Source organism: Dendrobates tinctorius, unplaced genomic scaffold, assembly GCF_039654945.1.
Source record: "Dendrobates tinctorius isolate UK_male_01 unplaced genomic scaffold, ASM3965494v1 ptg000251l, whole genome shotgun sequence".
NCBI classification, from domain to species: Eukaryota; Metazoa; Chordata; class Amphibia; order Anura; family Dendrobatidae; genus Dendrobates; species Dendrobates tinctorius.
The window spans coordinates 5,993,102-6,008,637 of record NW_027361918.1 but is presented as its reverse complement, the minus strand read 5'-3'; the positions used below and the strand labels follow the sequence as shown (position 1 = coordinate 6,008,637).

The following is a 15,536-nucleotide window of genomic DNA, read 5'->3' as shown; positions in this document are numbered from 1 at the left end:
TATGAGACCTGGAGTCAGCTCCTCCCACTATAGGGTGACTGAGAGGGAGCTATGACACCTGGAGTCAGCTCCTCCCACTATGGGGTGACTGAGAGGGAGCTATGAGACCTGGAGTCAGCTCCTCCCACTGTGGGGTGATTGAGTGCTATGAGACCTGAGGTCGGCTCCTCCCACTATAGGGGGACACAGGGGTATACATGGCGCTGGCACGGAATTCACTCAAAGATTCTCAAATTTATTTCACTCTACATAGAAAATGATCACACCCCGAATATAAAGAACCATCAGTCATCCGCTACACCCCACCGAGATCGCCCTGGGGAGCCGCGATCTTCTGCCGGGACCCCGACTCTGGAAACAAAAGAGAGAAGGGTGAGCTTATATATACAGTCACCACTAGAGGGAGCTCCTCACATACAGATGTGTATATATACAGTCACCACTAGAGGGAGCTCCTCACATACAGATGTGTATATATACAGTCACCACTAGAGGGAGCTCCTCACATACAGATGTGTATATATATACAGTCACCACTAGAGGGAGCTCCTCACATACAGATGTGTATATATACAGTCACCACTAGAGGGAGCTCCTCACATACAGATGTGTATATATATACAGTCACCACTAGAGGGGGCTCCTCACATACAGATGTGTATATATACAGTCACCACTAGAGGGACCTCCTCACATACAGATGTGTATATATACAGTCACCACTAGAGGGGGCTCCTCACATACAGATGTGTATATAAATATACAGTCACCACTAGAGGGAGCTCCTCACATACAGATGTGTATATATACAGTCACCACTAGAGGGGGCTCCTCACATACAGATGTGTATATATATACAGTCACCACTAGAGGGAGCTCCTCACATACAGATGTGTATATATACAGTCACCACTAGAGGGAGCTCCTCACATACAGATGTGTATAAATATACAGTCACCACTAGAGGGGGCTCCTCACATACAGATGTGTATATATATACTGTCACCACTAGAGGGAGCTCCTCACATACAGATGTGTATATATACAGTCACCACTAGAGGGGGCTCCTCACATACAGATGTGTATATCTACAGTCACCACTAGAGGGGGCTCCTCACATACAGATGTGTATATCTACAGTCACCACTAGAGGGAGCTCCTCACATACAGATATGTATATATACACAGTCACCACTAGAGGGGGCTCCTCACATACAGATGTGTATCTATACAGTCACCACTAGAGGGAGTTCCTCACATACAGATGTGTATATATACAGTCACCACTAGAGGGAGCTCCTCACATACAGATGTGTATAAATATACAGTCACCACTAGAGGGGGCTCCTCACATACAGATGTGTATATATATACTGTCACCACTAGAGGGAGCTCCTCACATACAGATGTGTATATACACAGTCACCACTAGAGGGGGCTCCTCACATACAGATGTGTGTATATATACAGTCACCACTAGAGGGGGCTCCTCACATACAGATGTGTATACATGTACAGTCACCACTAGAGGGAGCTCCTCACATACAGATGTGTATATACACAGTCACCACTAGAGGGGGCTCCTCACATACAGATGTGTATATATATACAGTCACCACTAGAGGGACACCTCACATATAAATATGTATATATATAGTCACCACTAGAGGGGGCTCCTCACATACAGATGTGTATACATATACAGTCACCACTAGAGGGAGCTCCTCACATACAGATGTGTATATACACAGTCACCACTAGAGGGGGCTCCTCACATACAGATGTGTATATATATATACAGTCACCACTAGAGGGAGCTCCTCACATACAGATGTGTATATATACAGTCACCACTAGAGGGAGCTCCTCACATACAGATGTGTATATATATATACAGTCACCACTAGATGGGGCTCCTCACATACAGATGTGTATATATATACAGTCACCACTAGAGGGGGCTCCTCACATACAGATGTGTATATACACAGTCACCACTAGAGGGGGCTCCTCACATACAGATGTATATATATATATACAGTCACCACTAGAGGGGGCTCCTCACATACAGATGTGTATACATCTACAGTCACCACTAGAGGGAGCTCCTCACATACAGATGTGTATATACACAGTCACCACTAGAGGGGGCTCCTCACATACAGATGTGTATATATATACAGTAACCACTAGAGGGGGCTCCTCACATATAGATGTGTATACATATACAGTCACCACTAGAGGGAGCTCCTCACATACAGATGTGTATATATACAGTCACCACTAGAGGGAGCTCCTCACATACAGATGTGTATATATACAGTCACCACTAGAGGGGGCTCCTCACATACAGATGTGTATATATACATGCAGTCACCACTATAGGGGGCTCCTCACATACAGATGTGTATATATACAGTCACCACTAGAGGGGGCTCCTCACATACAGATGTGTATACATATACAGTCACCACTAGAGGGAGCTCCTCACATACAGATGTGTATATACACAGTCACCACTAGAGGGGGCTCCTCACATACAGATGTGTATATATATACAGTCACCACTAGAGGGAGCTCCTCACATACAGATGTGTATATACACAGTCACCACTAGAGGGGGCTCCTCACATACAGATGTGTATATATACAGTCACCACTAGAGGGGGCTCCTCACATACAGATGTGTATATATATACAGTCACCACTAGAGGGGGCTCCTCACATACAGATGTGTATATATATACTGTCACCACTAGAGGGAGCTCCTCACATACAGATGTGTATATACACAGTCACCACTAGAGGGGGCTCCGCACATACAGATGTGTATATATACAGTCACCACTAGAGGGGGCTCCTCACATACAGATGTGTATATATATACAGTCACCACTAGAGGGGGCTCCTCACATACAGATGTGTATATACACAGTCACTACTAGAGGGGGCTCCTCACATACAGATGTGTATATATATACAGTCACCACTAGAGGGGGCTCCTCACATACAGATGTGTATACATCTACAGTCACCACTAGAGGGAGCTCCTCACATACAGATGTGTATATATATACAGTCACCACTAGAGGGGGCTCCTCACATATAGATGTGTATACATATACAGTCACCACTAGAGGGAGCTCCTCACATACAGATGTGTATATATATACAGTCACCACTAGAGGGGGCTCCTCACATATAGATGTGTATATATATACAGTCACCACTAGAGGGGGCTCCTCACATACAGATGTGTATATATATACAGTCACCACTAGAGGGGGCTCCTCACATATAGATGTGTATACATATACAGTCACCACTAGAGGGGGCTCCTCACATACAGATGTGTATATACACAGTCACCACTAGAGGGGGCTCCTCACATACAGATGTGTATATATACAGTCACCACTAGAGGGAGCTCCTCACATACAGATGTGTATATATATACAGTCACCACTAGAGGGGGCTCCTCACATACAGATGTGTATATACACAGTCACCACTAGAGGGGGCTCCTCACATACAGATGTGTATATATACAGTCACCACTAGAGGGAGCTCCTCACATACAGATGTATATATATATATATACAGTCACCACTAGAGGGGGCTCCTCACATACAGATATGTATATACACAGTCACCACTAGAGGGGGCTCCTCACATACAGATGTGTATCTATACAGTCACCACTAGAGGGGGCTCCTCACATACAGATGTGTATATATACAGTCACCACTAGAGTGAGCTCCTCACATACAGATGTGTATATATATACAGTCACCACTAGAGGGGGCTCCTCACATACAGATGTGTATATATATACTGTCACCACTAGAGGGAGCTCCTCACATACAGATGTGTATACATATACAGTCACCACTAGAGGGAGCTCCTCACATACAGATGTGTATATACACAGTCACCACTAGAGGGGGCTCCTCACATACAGATGTATATATATATATATATACAGTCACCACTAGAGGGAGCTCCTCAAATACAGATGTGTATATATACAGTCACCACTAGAGGGGGCTCCTCACATACAGATGTGTATATATATACAGTCACCACTAGAGGGGGCTCCTCACATACAGATGTGTATATACACAGTCACCACTAGAGGGGGCTCCTCAAATACAGATGTGTATATATATACAGTCACCACTAGAGGGGGCTCCTCACATACAGATGTGTGTACATCTACAGTCACCACTAGAGGGAGCTCCTCACATACAGATGTGTATATATATACTGTCACCACTAGAGGGAGCTCCTCACATACAGATGTGTATATATATATACAGTCACCACTAGAGGGGGGCTCCTCACATACAGATGTGTATATATATACAGTCACCACTAGAGGGGGCTCCTCACATATAGATGTGTAAACATATACAGTCACCACTAGAGGGGGCTCCTCACATACAGATATGTATATACACAGTCACCACTAGAGGGGGCTCCTCACATACAGATGTGTATATACACAGTCATCACTACAGGGAGCTCCTCACATACAGATGTGTATATATATACAGTCACCACTAGAGGGAGCTCCTCAAATACAGATGTGTATATATACAGTCACCACTAGAGGGGGCTCCTCACATACAGATGTATATATATATACAGTCACCACTAGAAGGAGTTCCTCACATACAGATGTGTATATATATACAGTCACCACTAGAGGGAGCTCCCCACATACAGATGTGTATATATATATACAGTCACCACTAGAAGGAGTTCCTCACATACAGATGTGTATATATATATAGTCACCACTAGAGGGGCTCCTCACATACAGATGTGTATATATACAGTCACCACTAGAGGGGGCTCCTCACATACAGATACGTATATACACAGTCACCACTAGAGGGGGCTCCTCACATACAAATGTGTATCTATAAAGTCACCACTAGAGGGAGTTCCTCACATACAGATGTGTATATATACAGTGACCACTAGAGGGGGCTCCTAACATACAGGTGTGTGTATATATATATACAGTCACCACTAGAGGGAGCTCCTCACATACAGATGTGTATATATACAGTCACCACTAGAGGGGGCTCCTCACATACAGATGTGCATATATACAGTCACCACTAGAGGGGGCTCCTCACATACAGATATGTATATACACAGTCACCACTAGAGGGGGCTCCTCACATACAGATGTGTATATATACAGTCACCACTAAAGGGGGCTCCTCACATACAAATGTGTATATATACAGGCACCACTAGAGGGGGCTCCTCACATACAGATGTGTATATATACAGTCACCACTAGAGGGCTGCTCACATACAGATATGTATATACACAGTCACCACTAGAGGGGGCTCCTGACATACAGATGTGTATATACACAGTCACCACTAGAGGGGTCTCCTCACATACAGGTGTGTATATATATACAGTCACCACTAGAGGGAGCTCCTCACATACAGATGTGTATATATACAGTCACCACTAGAGGGGGCTCCTCACATACAGATGTGTGTATATATACAGTCACCACTAGAGGGGGCTCCTCACATACAGATGTGTATATACACAGTCACCACTAGAGGGGTCTCCTCACATACAGATGTGTGTACATCTACAGTCACCACTAGAGGGAGCTCCTCACATACAGATGTGTATATATATATACTGTCACCACTAGAGGGAGCTCCTCACATACAGATGTGTATATATATATACAGTCACCACTAGAGGGGGCTCCTCACATACAGATGTGTATATATATACAGTCACCACTAGAGGGGGCTCCTCACATATAGATGTGTAAACATATACAGTCACCACTAGAGGGGGCTCCTCACATACAGATATGTATATACACAGTCACCACTAGAGGGGGCTCCTCACATACAGATGTGTATATACACAGTCATCACTACAGGGAGCTCCTCACATACAGATGTGTATATATATACAGTCACCACTAGAGGGAGCTCCTCAAATACAGATGTGTATATATACAGTCACCACTAGAGGGGGCTCCTCACATACAGATGTATATATATATACAGTCACCACTAGAAGGAGTTCCTCACATACAGATGTGTATATATATACAGTCACCACTAGAGGGAGCTCCCCACATACAGATGTATATATATATATATATATATATATATATATATATATATATATATATAGTCACCACTAGAGGGGCTCCTCACATACAGATGTGTATATATACAGTCACCACTAGAGGGGGCTCCTCACATACAGATACGTATATACACAGTCACCACTAGAGGGGGCTCCTCACATACAAATGTGTATCTATAAAGTCACCACTAGAGGGAGTTCCTCACATACAGATGTGTATATATACAGTGACCACTAGAGGGGGCTCCTAACATACAGGTGTGTGTATATATATATACAGTCACCACTAGAGGGAGCTCCTCACATACAGATGTGTATATATACAGTCACCACTAGAGGGGGCTCCTCACATACAGATGTGCATATATACAGTCACCACTAGAGGGGGCTCCTCACATACAGATATGTATATACACAGTCACCACTAGAGGGGGCTCCTCACATACAGATGTGTATATATACAGTCACCACTAAAGGGGGCTCCTCACATACAAATGTGTATATATACAGGCACCACTAGAGGGGGCTCCTCACATACAGATGTGTATATATACAGTCACCACTAGAGGGCTGCTCACATACAGATATGTATATACACAGTCACCACTAGAGGGGGCTCCTGACATACAGATGTGTATATACACAGTCACCACTAGAGGGGTCTCCTCACATACAGGTGTGTATATATATACAGTCACCACTAGAGGGAGCTCCTCACATACAGATGTGTGTATATATACAGTCACCACTAGAGGGGGCTCCTCACATACAGATGTGTATATACACAGTCACCACTAGAGGGGTCTCCTCACATACAGATGTGTATATATACAGTCACCACTAGAGGGAACTCCTCACATACAGATGTGTATATATATATATATATATATATATATATATATATACACAGTCACCACTAGAGGGGGATCCTCACATACAGATGTGTATATACACAGTCACCACTAGAGGGGGCTCCTCACATACAGATGTGTATATATACAGTCACCACTAGGGGGCTCCTCACATACAGATGTGTATATACACAGTCACCATTAGAGGGGGCTCCTCACATACAGATGTGTATATATACAGTCACCACTAGGGGGCTCCTCACATACAGATGTGTATATATACAGTCACCACTAGAGGGAGCTCCTCACATAGAGATGTGTATATATACAGTCACCACTAGAGGGAGCTCCTCACATACAGATGTGTATATACACAGTCACCACTAGAGGGAGCTCCTCACATACAGATGTGTATATACACAGTCACCACTAGAGGGGGCTCCTCACATACAGATGTGTATATATACAGTCACCACTAGAGGGGGCTCCTCACATACAGATATGTATATACACAGTCACCACTAGAGGGGGCTCCTCTCATACAGATGTGTATACTGTATATATATACACGGTCACCACTAGAGGGGGCTCCTCACATACAGATGTGTATATACACAGTCACCACTAGAGGGGGCTCCTCACATACAGATGTGTATATATACAGTCACCACTAGAGGGGGCTCCTCACATACAGATGTGTATATATATACAGTCACCACTAGAGGGAGCTCCTCACATATAGATGTGTATATATACAGTCACCACTAGAGGATCTCCTCACCTACAGATGTGTATATACAGTCACCACTAAAGGGAGCTCCTCACATAAAGATGTGTATATATATATACACAGTCACCACTAGACGGGTCTCCTCACATACAGATATGTATATACACAGTCACCACTAGAGGGAGCTCCTCACATATAGATGTGTATATATATACAGTCACCACTAGAGGGAGCTCCTCACATATAGATGTGTATATATACAGTCACCACTAGAAGATCTCCTCACCTACAGATGTGTATATACAGTCACCACTAAAGGGAGCTCCTCACATAAAGATGTGTATATATATATATATATACAATCACCACTAGAGGGGGCTCCTCACATACAGATGTGTATATATATACAGTCACCACTAGAGGGGGCTCCTCACATATAGATGTGTATATATACAGTCACCACTAGAGGATCTCCTCACCTACAGATGTGTATATACAGTCACCACTAGAGGGAGCTCCTCACATAAAGATGTGTATATATATACAGTCACCACTAGAGGGGGCTCCTCACATACAGATGTGTATATACACAGTCACCACTAGAGGGGGCTCCTCACATACAGATGTGTATATAGTCACCACTAGAGGGAGCTCCTCACATACAGATGTGTATATAAATATACAGTCACCACTAGAGGGGGCTCCTCACATACAGATGTGTATATATATACAGTCACCACTAGAGGGGGCTCCTCACATACAGATGTGAATATATACTCAGTCACCACTAGAGGGAGCTCCTCACATACAGATGTGTATATATATACAGTCACCACTAGAGGGGGCTCCTCACATACAGATGTGTATATATACAGTCACCACTAGAGGGAGCACCTCACATACAGATGTGTATATATACAGTCATCACTAGAGGGAGCTCCTAACATACAGATGTGTATATATATACAGTCACCACTAGAGGGGGCTCCTCACATATAGATGTGTATATACACAGTCATCACTAGAGGGAGCTCCTAACATACAGATGTGTATATATATACAGTCACCACTAGAGGGGGCTCCTCACATACAGATGTGTATATATACAGTCACCACTAGAAGGAGCTCCTCACATACAGATGTGTATATATATATACAGTCACCACTAGAGGGAGCTCCTCACATACAGATGTGTATATATATATATACAGTCACCACTAGAGGGGGCTCCTCACATACAGATGTGTATATATACTCAGTCACCACTAGAGGGAGCTCCTCACATACAGATGTGTATATATATACAGTCACCACTAGAGGGGGCTCCTCACATACAGCTGTGTATATATACAGTCACCACTAGAGGGAGCTCCTCACATACAGATGTGTATATACAGTGGGGAAAAAAAGTATTTAGTCAGTCAGCAATAGTGCAAGTTCCACCACTTAAAAAGATGAGAGGCGTCTGTAATTTACATCATAGGTAGACCTCAACTATGGGAGACAAACTGAGAAAAAAAAATCCAGAAAATCACATTGTCTGTTTTTTTTTCATTTTATTTGCATATTATGGTGGAAAATAAGTATTTGGTCAGAAACAAGCAATCAAGATTTCTGGCTCTCACAGACCTGTAACTTCTTCTTTAAGAGTCTCCTCTTTCCTCCACTCATTACCTGTAGTAATGGCACCTGTTTAAACTTGTTATCAGTATAAAAAGACACCTGTGCACACCCTCAAACAGTCTGACTCCAAACTCCACTATGGTGAAGACCAAAGAGCTGTCAAAGGACACCAGAAACAAAAATTGTAGCCCTGCACCAGGCTGGGAAGACTGAATCTGCAATAGCCAACCAGCTTGGAGTGAAGAAATCAACTGTGGGAGCAATAATTAGAAAATGGAAGACATACAAGACCACTGATAATCTCCCTCGATCTGGTGCTCCACGCAAAATCCCACCCCGTGGGGTCAGAATGATCACAAGAACGGTGAGCAAAAATCCCAGAACCACGCGGGGGGACCTAGTGAATGAACTGCAGAGAGCTGGGACCAATGTAACAAGGCCTACCATAAGTAACACACTACGCCACCATGGACTCAGATCCTGCAGTGCCAGACGTGTCCCACTGCTTAAGCCTGTACATGTCCGGGCCCATCTGAAGTTTGCTAGAGAGCATTTGGATGATCCAGAGGAGTTTTGGGATAATGTCCTATGGTCTGATGAAACCAAACTGGAACTGTTTGGTAGAAACACAACTTGTCGTGTTTGGAGGAAAAAGAATACTGAGTTGCATCCATCAAACACCATACCTACTGTAAAGCATGGTGGTGGAAACATCATGCTTTGGGGCTGTTTCTCTGCAAAGGGGCCAGGACGACTGATCCGGGTACATGAAAGAATGAATGGGGCCATGTATCGTGAGATTTTGAGTGCAAACCTCCTTCCATCAGCAAGGGCATTGAAGATGAAACGTGGCTGGGTCTTTCAACATGACAATGATCCAAAGCACACCGCCAGGGCAATGAAGGAGTGGCTTCGTAAGAAGCATTTCAAGGTCCTGGAGTGGCCTAGCCAGTCTCCAGATCTCAACCCTATAGAAAACCTTTGGAGGGAGTTGAAAGTCTGTGTTGCCAAGTGAAAAGCCAAAAACATCACTGCTCTAGAGGAGATCTGCATGGAGGAATGGGCCAACATACCAACAACAGTGTGTGGCAACCTTGTGAAGACTTACAGAAAACGTTTGACCAATGTCATTGCCAACAAAGGATATATCACAAAGTATTGAGATGAAATTTTGTTTCTGACCAAATACTTATTTTCCACCATAATATGCAAATAAAATGAAAAAAAAAACAGACAATGTGATTTTCTGGATTTTTTTTTCTCCTCACATACAGATGTGTATAAACACAGTCACCACTAGAGGGGGCTCCTCACATACAGATGTGTATATATACAGTCACCACTAGAGGGGGCTCCTCACATACAGATATGTATATACACAGTCACCACTAGAAGGGGCTCCTCACATACAGATGTGTATCTATACAGTCACCACTAGAGGGAGCTCCTCACATATAGATGTGTATGTATACAGTCACCACTAGAGGGAGCTCCTCACATATAGATGTGTATATATACAGTCACCACTAGAGGGAGCTCCTCACATAAAGATGTGTATATATATACAGTCACCACTAGAGGGGGCTCCTCACATACAGATGTGTATATACAGTCACCACTAGAGGGAGCTCCTCACATTCAGATGTGTATATATACAGTCACCTCTAGAGGGAGCTCCTCACATACAGATGTGTATATATCTATACAGTCACCACTAGAGGGGGCTCCTCACATACAGATGTGTATATATACAGTCACCTCTAGAGGGAGCTCCTCACATACAGATGTGTATATATATACAGTCACCACTAGAGGGGGCTCCTCACATACAGATGTGTATATATACAGTCACCACTAGAGGGGGCACCTCACATACAGATGTGTATATGTACAGACACCACTAGAGGGGGCTCCTCTCATACAGATGTGTGTATATATACAGTCACCCTTAGAGGGAGCTCCTCACATACAGATGTGTATATATATACAGTCACCACTAGAGGGAGCTCCTCACATACAGATGTGTATATGTACAGTCACCACTAGAGGGAGCTCCTCACATACAGATGTGTATATATATATATATACAGTCACCACTAGAGGGGGCTCCTCACATACTGATGTATATATATACAGTCACCACTAGAGGGAGCTCCTCACATACAGATGTGTATATATACAGTCACCACTAGAGGGAGCTCCTCACATACAGATGTGTATATATATATACAGTCACCACTAGAGGAGGCTCCTCACATACAGATGTGTATATATACAGTCACCACTAGAGGGGGCTCCTCGCATACAGATGTGTATATATACAGTCACCACTAGAGGGAGCTCCTCACATACAGATGTATATATATATATACAGTCACCACTAGAGGGAGCTCCTCACATACAGAGGTGTATATATACAGTCACCACTAGAGGGAGCTCCTCACATACCGATGTGTATGTATATACAGTCACCACTAGAGGGGGCTCCTCACATACAGATGTATATATATACAGTCACCACTAGAGGGGGTTCCTCACATACAGATATGTATATACACAGTCACCACTAGAGGGAGCTCCTCACATACAGATGTATATATATACAGTCACCACTAGAGGGAGCTCCTCACATACAGATGTGTATATATACAGTCACCACTAGAGGGAGCTCCTCACATACAGATGTATATATATACAGTCACCACTAGAGGGAGCTCCTCACATACAGATGTGTATATATACAGTCACCACTAGAGGGGGCTCCTCACATACTGATGTGTATATATATATACAGTCACCACTAGAGGGGGCTCCTCACATACAGATGTATATATATACAGTCACCACTAGAGGGAGCTCCACACATACAGATGTGTATATATACAGTCACCACTAGAGGGAGCTCCTCACATACAGATGTGTATATATATATACAGTCACCACTAGAGGGGGCTCCTCACATACAGATGTGTATATATACAGTCACCACTAGAGGGGGCTCCTCACATACAGATGTGTATATATACAGTCACCACTTGAGGGAGCTCCTCACATACAGATGTGTATATATATATATACAGTCACCCCTAGAGGAAGCTCCTCACATACAGATGTGTATATATACAGTCACCACTAGAGGGGGCTCCTCGCATACAGATGTGTATATCTACAGTCACCACTAGAGGGAGCTCCTCACATACAGATGTGTATATATACAGTCACCACTAGAGGGGGCTGCTCACATACAGATGTGTATATATACAGTCACCACTAGAGGGGGCTCCTCACATACAAATGTGTATATATACAGTCACCACTAGAGGGAGCTCCTCATATACAGATGTGTATATATACAGTCACCACTAGAGGGGGCTCCTCACATACAGATGTGTATATACAGTCACCACTAGAGGGGGCTCCTCACTTACAGATGTGTATATATACAGTCACCACTAGAGGGGGCTCCTCACATACAGATGTGTATATATACAGTCACCACTAGAGGGGGCTGCTCACATACAGATATGTATATACACAGTCACCACTAGAGGGGTCTCCTCACATACAGATATGTATATACACAGTCACCACTAGAGGGGGCTCCTCACATACAGATGTGTATATACACAGTCACCACTAGAGGGGGCTCCTCACATACAGATGTGTATATATACAGTCACCACTAGAGGGGGCTCCTCACATACAGATATGTATATACACAGTCACCACTAGAGGGGGCTCCTCACATATAGATGTGTATATATATATACAGTCACCACTAGAGGGGGCTCCTCACATATAGATGTGTATATATACAGTCACCACTAGAGGATCTCCTCACCTACAGATGTGTATATACAGTCACCACTAGAGGGAGCTCCTCACATAAAGATGTGTATATATATATATATATACAGTCACCACTAGAGGGGGCTCCTCACATACAGATGTGTATATACACACAGTCACCACTAGAGGGGGCTCCTCACATACAGATGTGTATATATACAGTCACCACTAGAGGATCTCCTCACATATAGATGTGTATATATACAGTCACCACTAGAGGATCTCCTCACCTACAGATGTGTATATACAGTCACCACTAGAGGGAGCTCCTCACATAAAGATGTGTATATATATACAGTCACCACTAGAGGGGGCTCCTCATATACAGATGTGTATATATATACAGTCACCACTAGAGAGGGCTCCTCACATATAGATGTGAATATACACAGTCACCACTAGAGGGGGCTCCTCACATACAGATGTGTATATAGTCACCACTAGAGGGAGCTCCTCACATACAGATGTGTATATAAATATACAGTCACCACTAGAGGGGGCTCCTCACATACAGATGTGTATATATATACAGTCACCACTAGAGGGGGCTCCTCACATACAGATGTGTATATATACAGTCACCACTAGAGGGAGCTCCTCACATACAGATGTGAATATATACAGTCACCACTAGAGGGGGCTCCTCACATACAGATGTGTATATATATACAGTCACCTCAAGAGGGGGCTCCTCACATACAGATGTGTATATACACAGTCATCACTAGAGGGAGCTCCTAACATACAGATGTGTATATATATATACAGTCACCACTAGAGGGGGCTCCTCACATACAGATGTGTATATATACTGTCACCATTAGAGGGAGCTCCTCACATACAGATGTGTATATATATACAGTCATCACTAGAGGGGGCTGTTCACATACAGATGTGTATATATATACAGTCACCACTAGAGGGGGCTCCTCACATACAGATGTGTATATATACATATACAGTCACCACTAGAGGGGGCTCCTCACATACAGATGTGTATATATACAGTGACCACTAGAGGGGGCTCCTCACATACAGGTGTGTATATATATATATATATACAGTCACCACTATAGGGGGCTCCTCACATACAGATGTGTATATATATACAGTCACCACTAGAGGGGGCTCCTCACATACAGATGTGTATATATACAGTCACCACTAGAGGGAGCTCCTCACATACAGATGTGTATATATACAGTCACCACTAGAGGGAGCTCCTCACATATAGATGTGTATATATATAGAGTCACCACTAGAGGGGGCTCCTCACATACAGATGTGTATATATACAGTCACCACTAGAGGGAGATCCTCACATACAGATGTGTATATATACAGTCACCACTAGAGGGGGCTCCTCACATACAGATGTATATATATACAGTCACCACTAAAGGGGGCTCCTCACATACAGATGTGTATATAAACAGTCACCACTAGAGGGAGCTCCTCACATACAGATGTGTATATATACTGTCACCACTAGAGGGAGCTCCTCACATACAGATGTGTATAAATACAGTCACCACTAGAGGGGGCTCCTCACATACAGATGTGTATATATACAGTCACCACTAGAGGGAGCTCCTCACATACAGATGTGTATATATACTGTCACCACTAGAGGGAGCTCCTCACATACAGATGTGTATAAATACAGTCACCACTAGAGGGGGCTCCTCACATACAGATGTGTATATACACAGTCACCACTATAGGGAGCTCCTCACATACAGATGTGTATATACACAGTCACCACTAGAAGGGGCTCCTCACATACATATGTGTATCTATATAGTCACCACTAGAGGGAGCTCCTCACATATAGATGTGTATGTATACAGTCACCACTAGAGGGGGCTCCTCACATATAGATGTGTATATATACAGTCACCACTAGAGAATCTCCTCACCTACAGATGTGTATATACAGTCACCACTAGAGGGAGCTCCTCACATAAAGATGTGTATATATATACAGTCACCACTAGAGGGGGCTCCTCACATACAGATGTGTATATATATACAGTCACCACTAGAGGGGGCTCCTCACATACAGATGTGTATATACAGTCACCACTAGAGGGAGCTCCTCACATACAGATGTGTATATATATATACAGTCACCACTAGAGGGGGCTCCTCACATACAAATGTGTACATATATACAGTCACTACTAGAGGGGGCTCCTCACATACAGATGTATATATACAGTCACCACTAGAGGGAGCTCCTCACATACAGATGTGTATATATATATATATATATATATATATATATACACAGTCACCACTAGAGGGGGCTCCTCACATACAGATGTGTATATAT

General features: G+C 43.5%; 1 protein-coding gene across 1 annotated transcript in view; it reads right to left on the bottom strand.

Moving 5' to 3' along the window:
• Positions 1–214: 214 nt before the first annotated feature.
• TRIM54 (tripartite motif containing 54) overlaps positions 215–15,536 on the bottom strand; it is a 92,935-nt gene continuing 77,613 nt past the window's right edge. The window contains exon 9 of the mRNA XM_073557789.1: positions 215–351. Within this exon, the coding sequence (XP_073413890.1) occupies positions 296–351 (56 nt within the window). The 3' untranslated portion in view covers positions 215–295. The remainder of the gene's footprint in view (positions 352–15,536) is intronic.